Raw genomic sequence first — 14,260 nt, 5'->3', positions numbered from 1 at the left:
AAGTGTGCCAGGGAAGTGTGTCTTGGAGGGGAGTGGGGGATAAACATTAACTAGATCATATAAGATTATTTAAGTGGGTAACTTGCTAACGATAAGTAGGCCTACTCCTAAATTAAAATGCCATTGATAAAATTTTAGTATTTTGGTGTTTAAGAGTTTTCGTCATTTGTGTGTAGAAAAAAATGAGGAAATACACATTTATTACAACACATTCCCCGATAATATCCTCAAACTCAAAGGTGTAGGGCCTTAACATCCTGCATAATTATATGTTACATTATGATTATTGTATGACATAAACCTTCACAGATATATGCTGCCTTATTATACTTATAATCAGCCTACAGGGGTCTATCATTTCTATTCATAGCCAATTGTTCATTTTTCCTTAAGGGGTTTATCTCCGTCAGTAAACAATGGGCTGTAAACAACGAGTCAAAACGACTGACACCCCATCCCTTAATAACATTCATTCAACTGTCAAATCTCATGTCAAGCTACTGTTAGTCTACAAAGTACATTGCAGTGACAGTAGAGTGGAAGTGACGAATCATCATACTTACAAATTCCGTATTTATTAAGTGCACTCGTAGCCCTCCATGAAAACCGTTCTGCCATTTTGAATTCTTTATCATTTCCTCAATTCTTGCCACTAAATTATAATCTGATCACTCCATTGAGCTGTTCATATGGCATGAAAATAAACATGCTACTTCTCACTTGCCATTATAATGTTTTTGTCACGTGACGAGATATTGATCGTACATGATAACCGAGAGTATCAAATATAGTAGTCGACACTATCCAGAGATAAATACATGTTTCGTAACCACTTGCGAATTAATATTCAAAATGCAATTTGATTTCTGTACTATAAATTGAATCTAGAACACCTATGGATGTATTTCTTACTCAGCAAGCCTAAAAATTAATCATAATGACTGTACACACTCTTTTGAAAGTGGGTACGTTTTGATAGTGATGGTGGTTACAAATTATAAAATTCAAGATGGCAGCCTCCATGGAATGTAAATTTTGCTATTTTAATTTTTTTTCTAAATAAACGATTTCGCTAATTTATTATGCTTATTTATTCGCGTATTTCCTTCTAAAGATTGACGAGCGTTAGCTCAAGTGGCTGTCAAAGCCATTCTTGTAGTTGATCATCTATTGTGCCCATTCCAAGCACGTACTTCACAATCAGTGATTGCCCTGTCAAAATTTCCCTCATAGCACACGTCAATGACACTGTCTGCCGTGAGAGCAATCAGGTGGAAAATAGTAGGATGTAACACTCTGTTTTATTTCTGACATTTGAAGGTGATGGAATAATATGTGATTCTAAAATCAAATTTTTATTTTTTTTTTTTTCAGCTTCAGGGTCTTCTGATAAACCTGTATTGGAGACCCTACACTTAGATGATATCAGAAATAGTTATCTGTCGGGTGGGGTTGACGTTGGGGCATGCCCCTGTCTGTTCTGTGATGAAGTTTACCAGATTACAGAGAAAAAAGACGATCTTCTGGCTCATCTGGTTGTCAAACATAAATTTGTGATCGCAGATGTAAATTTAATATCAAATTTTAGAAGGTAAAACATACAGAATAAATTAATTTTGTCATCCAAGACATCTTTGTCATGTAAAAGGGCAAGAATTGATGTGGATTAAGATTTGGGCCAGTTCAGATGTAATTCTGACCCTGTGTGTATTTTTTCATGAAATTGTGTAACACCTAGCACCATTACTATAAGCTAGAGTGTCTAGTATTAGACTGTAAAAACATTAATTTGATTAATGATTGATATGCATGATCCTAGCTAAATTTAGGTGTTTAAGACTGTTTTTCAAATGTTAATTTGTTATAATTTATAAATTTCTGATGTATCTCAGGTATATAGATTATTGGAAGAAAAGACTAAAAGAACAACCGATTACTGATTATTGTTCTGTGATAGTAACTAATACTGATATTAAAGATACAGGTAATATATATAATATATATTTTAATTCCTTAAATCCTTGGAAAATATCAAAATCTTTCATTGATGTCGTCATTCTTTCTTCCCTCCCTTCAATAATCAGACTGTTTCAAGCATCGGTTAATCAAATTTTAAAATATTTTGGGGCTCTTCTGGGGTAGATACACTTCTACACTAATGTCCACATTGCCTGAAAGACTCCAGAGTATATTTATTCTTCCATTTCAGACCCTAAAGAAGAATATTATTTATTATGTGATGTTTTACCTGAAGACAAAGATTTACGACAATTTCTTCAAAAACAAAAACTGGTAAAGAAAGTTTGTTACTCCCCTTAGATATGACAGCAATCTTTCTATTCTAAGTTCAATCTATTAACAAAAACTTTCTTTTTGATGCTCTTTAGAGTCACATAAAAGTCTAAAAACCTGCACATTTTCACAGCTTTGAAAGAAAAGGGTACAGAAAACAGCACTCTCCAGGCTTCAGTGGTTTTGTGCTTTGAAGATTTTCAATATTAATTTTAGATGATAATGAAATTAGTAAAATGATATTTTTTGTAGGAAGAAGTTCTGGCCAGTCAACAGAAAGAAAGAGAAGACAACTCTTTCAATGCTCAGTGTTTATTTTGTAAAGAACATTTCACTGGCAACAGGTTGGTTTCAATTCAAAGATTAAATTATAGCAATGAATAATCAATCCTAAGTAATTATTAGAATTTATGCAGCTATCTTTTTTGTTGAAAACTATTTTGGGTTAGTAGTTGAAATACCAATGTATGGCAAACAAACACAATCTATTTCGATCATACACTACTATGATTTCTTATCTCCTGTGTATTTTTGTGTATGTTTTGAAAGGCTTTGCTTTGCATTTTTTCAGAAGTTCGATGATAAATCATATGGCTACAGACCACAACTTTAATATTGGACAGCCTGATAATATAGGTAATTTCTCTTTTAATATCTTTCTTGTGATGAGCTGGGTAATTCTTACACATGAAACAGTGGTACGCCATTTTATTATTTAAAAATGAAAGTTAAAATATAAAATTGTAAAATGTATTATTTCTATTTTTAGTATATTCTAATGAATTTATGACAGAATTACAAACTATGTTAAACAAGTAAGAATTATTTCACTTTTTCTAATCTCCACATTTTGACAGTGCATAGCATAGTTAAGGTAACTATGGATAGGTTTTGAAAGGTACAAATAGTCTGTATCTTCAAGAATGTAAGTTGTTATTCTTGTAAAATTATTGTCAAAAAGGTTTGGACAAGAATCAAGCTGGTATAAAGGATCCTTGAGACCTTCTTTAAGCTGTTATCTTTGGAGAAAATGGTTGTTTTTTTTTCTTCTTCAAAATAGGTTAAGCATCATTGTTTTCTGTTTTAATTGCAGCTTGCAGTGTCTATATTGTGAAAAAATATTCAAAGATAAAACTTCACTGAAAGAACACATGAGAAAGAAACTACATCGTAAAATAAAATCTAATAACAGAAAATATGACAAATATTATATTATAAATTATTTGGTAGGAATCAGTTTTATTTATTTTCGTTTTCAATTTTTACCTTGAATGATCAAGAATGGATATGACTCTTCTCATGTCTACCGTAATGATTTTGTCAGTCTATGGATTGTGACATGGATATATATCCTCGGTTCCTGAAAGTCTAAAAAAATTCATGATGCCACTGTCAGATATCAGGTCAGCATTTTCATGTATCTTTTACACTTGAAAATCTGCAAGACTTCCACATTAAATATTTCAACAGTTTTTTTTGTTAATTTTCAACAGGAATTGGGAAAGAACTGGGAAGAAATACATACAGAAGATGATGGAGATAATAATACAGATATAGAGGATGAGACAGAAGAACAGAACATTACGTAAGTTATATGTCTTGGATATTATCAGGACAGTTAGTTTTGGAAATGAGTGGGGTTCACTTGCCAGTGCAAGGCTTGAGGCAATGAGAAACATAACCAAACTAATAAAAATATTTTTAATTCCAGAAAGACAATTTATACCGTATATAGAATAATCACAGTTCAATAAATCACAAAACAACAAAATTTACAAACCCTCATAAACAAGTCTACATAGTTAATATTTAGGTTTGTCAACTTGTCTTCATAGAGTCCACATAGTTAATAATGTTTATTTGGTATTTAGCTTTATCAACTCAACATCCCTTTCAGAGAGTTCACATAGCTAATAATGTTTATTTGGTATTTAGCTTTATCAACTCAACATCCCTTTCAGAGAGTTCACATAGCTAATAATATTTATTTGGTATTTAGCTTTATCAACTCAACATCCCTTTCTGAGAGTCCACATAGCTAATACTGTTTGTGTGGTATTAAGGTTTGCCCACTCAACATCCCTTTCTGAGAGTCCACATAGCTAATAATGTCTGTTTGGTATTTAGGTTTGTCACCTCTAAACACCCTTCATAGAGTCCACAATGTTTCTTGATATATGGGTACATATTAATTCATCCCTTCTATCAATCAAACTTGTGTTTCGTTGGTTACCGTCTGAGGAGCTATCTTACTGGTCTGACAATTTTTAAGGGGAGGTAACTTTCGTAATGGACGAATTAAGTTTTGTCTGTAGGCTTTATTAAAGATGAGGTATAGGAAAGGGTTTATTATGGGGGTTAGAAAGAGAAGGATGCTCGTTATGCTATCTTCTAAACCTTCGATATGATTTTTCTTATTACTGTAGTCGATGATAATTTTAATCTGAAATAAACATTACAATGATTTTTACAATAAATATTACAAAGCAAATAGGGTGGTGCGGGCAGGGGATTCGCGAAGGACTGTGGTGCTTTAGCAATTTCAAACAATGAAAGTGTCACTTCAGCTTATTTACTTGAGAAACCCTACTCTAGAATATCGAATTTGTTTTGCCTCAAAGGATTTGAACTTAAAACACCCACCTGCCAACTCAGTAAAGTCTGCTTTTAATGTTGTCATTGTTTTAAATATTGATTATTCATTGTGTCCTAATGCATGTAAAGAAATTCTGAGATTTTTAAAAATTTTATCTTCAAAAAATTTGAATGCTAATCAAAGATAAATCTAATTAAAATCTTAAAGAAATTGGAAAGGTTTGCCTAATGAGAACATTAACAATATGATATTTTTTTTATCTTTAATTAACAATTTTAAAATTTTTTAGATTTTGAATTATTTCTGTCTGTAAATTGAAACCTTGATAATTTGTCCATTAGTATAATATTGATTAATATTGAAGTTTTAGCTAGAAGCAGAATTTCTCTAAGGGATATTGTTCTATGATTATTACTTTATCATCAGACAGATTTTTATAAATCAAGTCATTAACCTAAACAGTTCTTAAGAGTTTTGCTAAATTTTGTATGTATTACTGCATCCACTGTTAAATGTCAACAAAAAAATTGAGTCCTGAATATTTATTAAATTAAAATATTTCTTAAACTACACATACATGTAAACTGGCCTAAATCTAGAGACAGGCCTGGAAAATTCTAGAGATGGGGGTGAAAAATCTGGAGATTGGGGTGAAAAGGATTTCGACTCTTGCGAAGAGCGTGATTAATACACAAGACACAGTAAAAATATGAAATAACATACTTATACTTACACTGAATGGCAAGGTACAGATACAATTGACAATGGCTACAACTTTGATTAGCAAGGAAAACTTATTGGCTTTGTTTTGTCCAACAGATGCTGCAAAATGCATTCCATTGAAGATACGAGCCCTCTTACGCAGTTTGATATAAGTTGCTATGTTTGAGAGTACTACTATAACAACGAGAAAGGTCATGTAGATTCCGTTGAACAACACAAGGGTGGCGTGAGTCGCGTTCTCTTGACCCCAGGCCGACCAATGAAAGGCACAGAATTTGTTGTCGTTATAATAAATATAAGGAGCTCCGACGTTAAAAAATGGCAGCCCGACTAAGGTCATGTTTATTACTACACAAACCGCAAGCCCCATAAATAATTTCTGAATGGTTAACTTGGTATGATGATAAATGGGAAAAACCACCATTAAAAATCTCTCAATGCTAATCAGTCCAATAAGGTTAATACTTAATCCAAAACTTGTAATCCCAAAAAATCCTAAAATTTCACAGAAGATATTTGACCGGAACATGTTACACGTAAAAATATTTGCCATGATGGCCGTTAATAGTGTTACAGACGAAAACATATCATTGGCAGCTAAAAACACCAACAACCAAAGATTTTTACTCTTCATGGATTTGGCTAGATGTGTCAGATTTATCATGGCCAACACATTCAAAATGAAGGAACAGAATAAAACGATGGGTAGTTCGGCTTTGTTCAGACGAATGTGACAAGTTTCATCGGTCAAATTGAAAAACTCCATGGACGTCATTTTGATAAATGTTATATTTTCGACAACTGATCTTGTTTCACCGGTCCTGGTTTCCTCTCTGAAGGTGACTAACACACAGCTTCTATACTACGGATTTATACTTCTACAATGTCTTGCTTTCAAATTTACTGTTTCTTAGCTCTCAATTCTTCAAATAGAAAAACTTTCGATGTCAATCTCTTCTTTACAATACGTTTAATTATTGTGCATAAACACCATTTTCAATACAAAAGAACTCTCTCTTAAAGTCTCTTAGCTCCAAATCTTTTTAAAATTTTCCCCCAATGAAAAAACTTCCGAAAAGATATTGCCATGTCTTCATTTGTGTCGTTTTCAATCAATGTTTTAAGATTTCAATGTATATGAATGACTGAAAAAAAAGGTCATTTAGAGATAAGCATTACTATTAGCATTTCATTTAAAAATATTCAAATTTGCTGTCAGACCTGAATATAAAAGTCAGAAATCTAACTTAACTAATCTACAAATAAAAACCAAGTACTAACAATCCAAACAGCAAAACTAATTCAAAATCCAAAGCAACATATTGGTGAAACATTGGTAGCAGCTAATGAACTTTTCATATGAGGAAGTATATCAATAATATGTGAATAAGTATTTTATAATGAATAGTGGTATCAGGTGACTAGAAGAGTAAGTATACCCTGCCTGGCACGATAACCTATCTTATATCATAACATAATACCTTCTACAATGGTGTGGCTGAAGTCAAAGTAATCCACCAAGTGCCTGATGAAATTCAAAAGATTAAAAAGTATATCACCAATATTAGGATATATTTTTTTGTTAATTAATTAATTACTGCCACTAATTATCAATATTATCGTTAATTATCTGTTATCATTTTCACCTGTTTAATGACTGATATAAAATCTTGAGTCAAAGAACTTGACAAAAATCAGCAGTTTAAAAAAGTCTATTTGATAATAATAATAATTAATTATTAGCATCAATTAGCTTTCTCATTTTCACCTGATTTTTATTAGCACCTTACGTCTGATTATGATCTTTCTGTTAACTTCCAAATTGACAATCTGACATTAATCAAAGCTGACTGGAGATTTTTGATGTTTGAAAAATATAATGTCAATCCAAATTAGAATTTAGTCCTTTGATTTCGAAATATTCAAACAGATTCTGATATGAAGGTAAATTATTTGAAGAAGATTATAACAAAAAGGGTAGATTCACCTCTATCTTATTATCTTATTCAGTTCAATTTGATTAAAATGTTTCATCCCGTTTCACAAACAATTTCAATCAAGTCTTGTATTTCTCAAAGTTAAATTCTTATCATTAGATTATTTGTAGAACGGCGCCCAGATCTGGATTAAGAGTTTCATTTTTTTTTTTTTTTTTTTTTTGCATATTTTTGAAAAGATTTTAAAGCTAGGATTTCCCAGAGTCTTAGCTTCTAACATTGTTTCTGGGATATCCTAGCGCTAAGACCGTTCGAGAATAGGTTACTACACTGCTGAAAAAAAACCTCAAACCAAACATACAGACTAGCTTTGTAATTAGGTTTTATTAAGTTTGAAGAAAACAATGTTTTTAACACAAATAAGTATAAAATACACCTTGTTTGACATAATATTTCATAGTTTTAAATTTTGAACAATTTGACCAAGAAAAAAAAAAAGAAAACCCAAAGCCAAACATAGAGACTTGCAAATAGATTAGATTGTTTTAAGTTTAAAGAAAATTTGTTTTAACACAATTTAGTTTTGAGACAATATTACCAAAATTTAAGAATCTAAGGAAGAAACTAATGTACTTACTTGATTACCTGACTTGTCAACTGTCAGTTGAAGTTAGACTTCTTTATATAACTTGGCGTCGACCGGAAAATAATCAATTTCCCTGTTATTATGTTGAAACAAAGTCTTTAAGTCATGTCTAATGACAGGGAGAAAACAGACAGATCTTAATCATAGACTGAGTTAAAGTCTACCTACAAGGTGATATAATCAATGAGGTAGACATGAAACTATTCTAATAGCTGGTAACAAAGTAAACTCGACATGCACTTATCCAAACTTCAATCCATTAAATCTTAAACACATTTCAGCTATCTGTACTATTTTATCAGAGAAAATATTATTATTGTAGTTGTTTGAATTACCAGCTGATTGAGCTCAATTTCATCTAGATATTTACTTTACCAGCTGATAGAGCTCAATTTCATCTAAATATTTACTTTACCAGCTGATAGAGCTCAATTTCATCTAAATATTTACTTTATCACATCTAAATATTTACTTTATCAGCTGATAGAGCTCAATTTCATCTAAATATTTACTTTATCAGCTGATAGAGCTCAATTTCATCTAAATATTTACTTTATCAGCTGATAGAGCTCAATTTCATATAAATATTTACTTTACCAGCTGATAGAGCTCAATTTCATCTAAATATTTACTTTATCAGCTGATAGAGCTCAATTTCATCTAAATATTTACTTTATCAGCTGATAGAGCTCAATTTCATCTTAATATTTACTTTATCAGCTGATAGAGCTCAATTTCATCTTAATATTTACTTTATCAGCTGATAGAGCTCAATTTCATCTAAATATTTACTTTATCAGCTGATAGAGCTCAATTTCATCTAAATATTTACTTTACCAGCTGATAGAGCTCAATTTCATCTAAATATTTACTTTACCAGCTGATAGAGCTCAATTTCATCTAAATATTTACTTTACCAGCTGATAGAGCTCAGTTTCATCTAAATATTTACTTTACCAGCCGATAGAGCTCAATTTCATCTATCTGTATAGTTATCAAAATATTTACTTATCAGCTGATGGAGCCCAATTTCAGCTATCTGTATAGTCATCTGAATATTTACTTTACCAGCTGATAGAGCTCAATTTCAGCTGTCTGTATAGTTATCTAAATATTAACTTTACCAGCTGATACAGCTCTATTTCAGCTATCTGTATACTAGTCTAAATATTAACTTTACCAGCTGATAGAGCTCAATTTCATCTAAATATTTACTTTACCAGCTGATACAGCTCAATTTCATCTAAATATTTACTTTACCAGCTGATAGAGCTCAATTTCATCTATCTGTATAGTTATCAAAATATTTACTTACCAGCTGATGGAGCCCAATTTCAGCTATCTGTATAGTCATCTGAATATTTACTTTACCAGCTGATAGAGCTCAATTTCAGCTGTCTGTATAGTTATCTAAATATTAACTTTACCAGCTGATACAGCTCTATTTCAGCTATCTGTTTAGTTATCTAAATATTTACTTTACCAGTTGATAGAGCTCAGCTTCAACTATCTGTATACTAGTCTAAATATTAACTTTACCAGCTGATAGAGCTCAATTTCAACTATCTGTATAGTTATCAAAATATTTACTTACCATCTGATAGAGCTCAATCTCAGCTATCTGTATAGTCATCTAAATATTTACTTTACCAGCTGATATAGCTCTATTTCAGCTATCTGTTTAGTTATCTAAATATTTACTTTACCAGTTGATAGAGCTCAGTTTCAACTATCTGTATACTAGTCTAAATATTAACTTTACCAGCTGATAGAGCTCAATTTCAACTATCTGTATAGTTATCTAAATATTTACTTTACCAGCTGATAGAACTCAATCTCAGCTATCTGTAAAGTCATCTAAATATTTACTTTACCAGCTGATACAGCTCTATTTCAACTATCTGTAAAGTCATCTAAATATTTACTTTACCAGCTGATAGAGCTCAATCTCAGCTATCTGTATAGTCATCTAAATATTTACTTTACCAGCTGATACAGCTCTATTTCAGCTATCTGTATAGTTATCTAAATATTGACTTTACCAGCTGATAGAGCTCAGTTTCAACTATCTGTATACTAGTCTAAATATTAACTTTACCAGCTGATAGAGCTCAATTTCAACTATCTGTATAGTTATCTAAATATTTACTTTACCAGCTGATAGAACTCAATCTCAGCTATCGGTATAGTCATCTAAATATTTACTTTACCAGCTGATAGAGCTCAATTAGGTTGGTAGAGCAAGCTTGAAAAAGAAGAGTCACCTTTAAAATAAAATCAATCATAGAATATCCTTTATAGACATTGCCTCATATTTGTTGATAAGATCAATTGATGATCGATTGGAAACTATTGTCTTCTGTAACTGTGTCTAGGATGTTATATTTTTATATTTGTTTTGTTATAATTCTTTTAAGAAGATCCAGGAGACAAAACATGATACATAATTCTTTTTACCTGAGCTAAGATTCTTTGAGGCTATTTGAACTTTTTTATTTTTAAGATTGATTTGTAATAGATTAACAGAAGACTGTTGTTATTAGTGAAAGACTTTGAGTTGGTAATATAAGAAGATAAAAGCTACATATACACCTCAGACAATACGTGTAGACGGCAATTTCACTGGTGCTCGATTGAAAATACGCAATTTAAACAAAATTAACAGCAAAAGTGTTTATTGTAGATGTAATAAAATTGACTAGTGATGGTAGAAGAGCCAGATGAATTAGTTGATACCTAACGAGTATTCAGCTCATGGATCCTGTATAGTTCTGTTCTACGTCTTTCCATGGTGGTGGTGTTCATGTCAGGTTCATGATTTATGTAGTCTATGTAAATTTTAACAAAACTAGCAAAAACATTGATGCTATATCAGTGAAGGTGTTCTTAATTTTTATTTAACCTATTCTAGATAGCAAATACGTAAATTTTAACAAAACTAGCAATAACATGAAAGCTTAATCAGTCAATGGAGGAAATTAAGTCAGAACCATAAGCTAACGCTTAGATGTCCTTTATTTAGTCTATTGAGGATTGAAAATATGCAAATTTTAACATGGATATTGGTAAAAGTGCGCTGTATTCAGTTCAATGTAGATTAAAAAGATGCAATATTAAAATAACTAGACTAAAAATATATATTTTTAGATGTTACTAGATATTTAAGGAAATAAATTTTGAAAAATAATTTAATGAATTGTTATTTAAGATTTCAGATCAATATTTTATTGTAATTATCTACTAGATACTTCATAGACCTTCATTTTATTATGGCTGAAAAATATCAAAATGAATTCTGAATTAATTAGACTCTACTGCTAATTAGAAGACAAACCATTGATTATCAAAGCTATAACGATTTGAAATGAGTATGGAGATGATACAACTAGTCGTTAGTTTGGATAATCTGAAAATTAATGAAGCTATTTTAGCTCGTATTAAACGTAAAGATTATTATTCTTATAATTACAGTTTTATATTCTCTTATCAACAGTAGATCCCTCGACAGGTTGAAAATCTAAAAGAGCAGGCTAATGCCGCTGTCCTGGCATCCTTTTCCTCATTTCACCCTGCATGGTGTTGCCCATATTCATTAACCCACATGGTGCAGAAAAGTAGGATGTAAAACTCCATTCATTTATTTCCTTTTTTTAATCAACAGTGTCCTCACTTCGGCAAGTAACAAAGACAAGAGGGGGTACTAACAAAGAACATATTATGGGGGTTTCAGTGGTCTTTCTCTTTGAGATGTTATATTCTGTAAGAAGATGAGCTCTTGTTAATATAACAAATTATACTAGAAGACTGATTAAAAGAGACTATAAAGTATAATAGCGTGATTAGAGAAATCTTGATTAATCTTGAAAATCTCATATTAAAAAGGTCGCAAGAGATTTTAGATTAATCATTTTATATCATAGTTAATTTTACCTGAGAGACGTAGGTTGTATTGTTATCTCTGAGATGAAGGTATTTCATCCTAATGATATTCTCATATATTCTCATAAAAAAGAGGCCATTTCATCCTTATGGTGGGAAGTCATTACATATATAACTTAGTAACTTAGCACAAGCATGTATTCAGGTATTGTTTTTAGTAGTCAAAGCCAACATGCCTGGTGAATATTTCATTGAACTGGTGTATAAATAGTTTAGTGTATAAATAGTTTTTGTAGAGAAAAAACATGAAACATCTATACTGATCCATGACTTGTCTGACTGTTGATTATATTATTTTAATATTATATTTTCAGAGATTGGTATAAATGGAAGGAGGAAGCAGGAGCGCAGGCTGTTTGTTTATTTTGTGAATTTTCATCCAGTCTTCCAGATTGTTTACGAGACCACATGCAGGTGGGGTGGGGATTATTTTGATTATTAATTAACAACATGATTTATTAAGGCTCAAGTCTTATAATATCCTGATTAGAGATTGGACAATATTAAATGAGATAGTTGATTATTAATATTCTTTATCCCAGAGTTAATACTACCTTATTCATTTCACTCCTTAACACTTTAAAGAGACAGGTTCGCCATCTGTTTGAAGAAGCGTACTTATTTTTAATCAGTAATAGTGTTCATGGCTGACTGACAATTTGAGCTTCTTAATATCTTGCTGTACATATTCTTAGATTAAGATTTTTGTCAAGAATCTATGACAGAATGTTATCATAATTCCCGTTTTTTTTTTTAAACAGGTACACACTCTCTCTTTAAATTTTTAATTTTCTTTTGAAGGAGCTCCATGATTTTGATCTACATGAAATCAAACTGAAGTTAAAATTGAATTTTTATCAGAAAGTCAAGCTAGTCAACTATATCAGACGACAGGTATATCATAATCTATATCAGTAGGATGCAGGCTGAAATAGGCCCGTTATCTAAAGTCTGCATAGCGTGCAACTCTAAGTAACAACATGATTTAAGTTCTGTTTTGATAGTACTATTTCACTCTACAATTGATGAGTACTATTTTAACAGTAGAAATATTTTATTACGGTAAAGTTGTTATATGGCTATTTTTGTAGGTGTATCAAGGTATATGTTATGGTTGTCAGGAAGAATTCCAAGATAAGAAGGAACTATTAGATCACATGCACTCTACAGACCATATCAGTCGAATACCGGCGCCAACTGTCTGGGACCAGCCACAGTAAGATATGACTTTCATTATAATATCCAGTCACATGACATAATTCAACTATATTCCATTTTGAAAAAAACTGTGCCTGTTAGAGAATAATAAACAATGAAATAAGACAGTAACAAGTCTGATGCCTCAGCCTGTGTTTCCGAAAGTTGTCATGGCTGAGAGGCTGACCCCGCTTTGAGTAACAACATGTTTCAGGTTTTAATATTTCTAATAATTGTAGGTATTATTTTCCTACGTATGAAAATGACAATCTGTTGTGTCAGTTAGAAGACTGTGAAGAAGATGATGATGATGAATGGAGGGAAGATGATGGTGTACCTGTAATAGCTGAAGATATACCTACTACTTCACTAGCTAGTCAGACTTTCCGCAGGGAAATTCTTAATACATAACTGATAGACTTGCTCTAGTGAGCGTAAAATAGAAGAAGATATACTGACTACTTCATCAGCTAGTCAGACTGTACAGCTGTAATGATAGATGTCTAGCTAAGGCAAACGAGTTTCCATCCTTTGATGCCACAAGCTGGGAACATTTTACTTGCAAACTTGTGAAAGTTTATTGTCTGTGATCTAATTTTGTGTAAAAAAAATTTAAAATAAAATATATTTATTACTTACTTGATTTTCCTGCGAGTTATACATTTTTACAAAAACAAAGACGTTATCAAGAAACAACAATTTCCAACTCGTTAAAATCTTTCTAGCTTATTGACCACTGTCAAGGGTCTTTCATATATACCGGTAAGATAAGACAGTTTGATGGGGAAATGGGGGTATTGAATAAGCCAGATGATTTAAATGAGAAATATCTTTAGAAAAATAAAAGTTTAATAAATCAAATATAACAAAAATGGCATAAGTACATTAAAAATTAAATTATATTTTATATTTTAGTAAAGATATTATTAT

At 31.3% G+C, this 14,260-nt stretch overlaps 1 protein-coding gene across 1 annotated transcript; it reads left to right on the top strand.

Annotated features, from left to right (window-relative positions):
* Positions 1 to 1,469: 1,469 nt before the first annotated feature.
* On the top strand, positions 1,470 to 13,741 carry LOTGIDRAFT_123167 (hypothetical protein; the record flags this gene model as incomplete). The annotated part of the gene is made up of 12 exons (XM_009060523.1): positions 1,470 to 1,591; positions 1,893 to 1,956; positions 2,188 to 2,292; positions 2,545 to 2,636; positions 2,864 to 2,928; positions 3,062 to 3,107; positions 3,386 to 3,518; positions 3,786 to 3,877; positions 12,448 to 12,547; positions 12,935 to 13,027; positions 13,225 to 13,349; positions 13,570 to 13,741. Coding segments are annotated over 12 exons (1,209 nt in total), but the record flags the coding sequence as incomplete, so codon positions are not given.
* Positions 13,742 to 14,260: the final 519 nt, after the last annotated feature.

This window comes from Lottia gigantea (assembly GCF_000327385.1).
Source record: "Lottia gigantea unplaced genomic scaffold LOTGIsca_43, whole genome shotgun sequence".
NCBI classification, from domain to species: Eukaryota; Metazoa; Mollusca; class Gastropoda; family Lottiidae; genus Lottia; species Lottia gigantea.
This window is presented reverse-complemented; position numbering and strand designations above follow the sequence as displayed.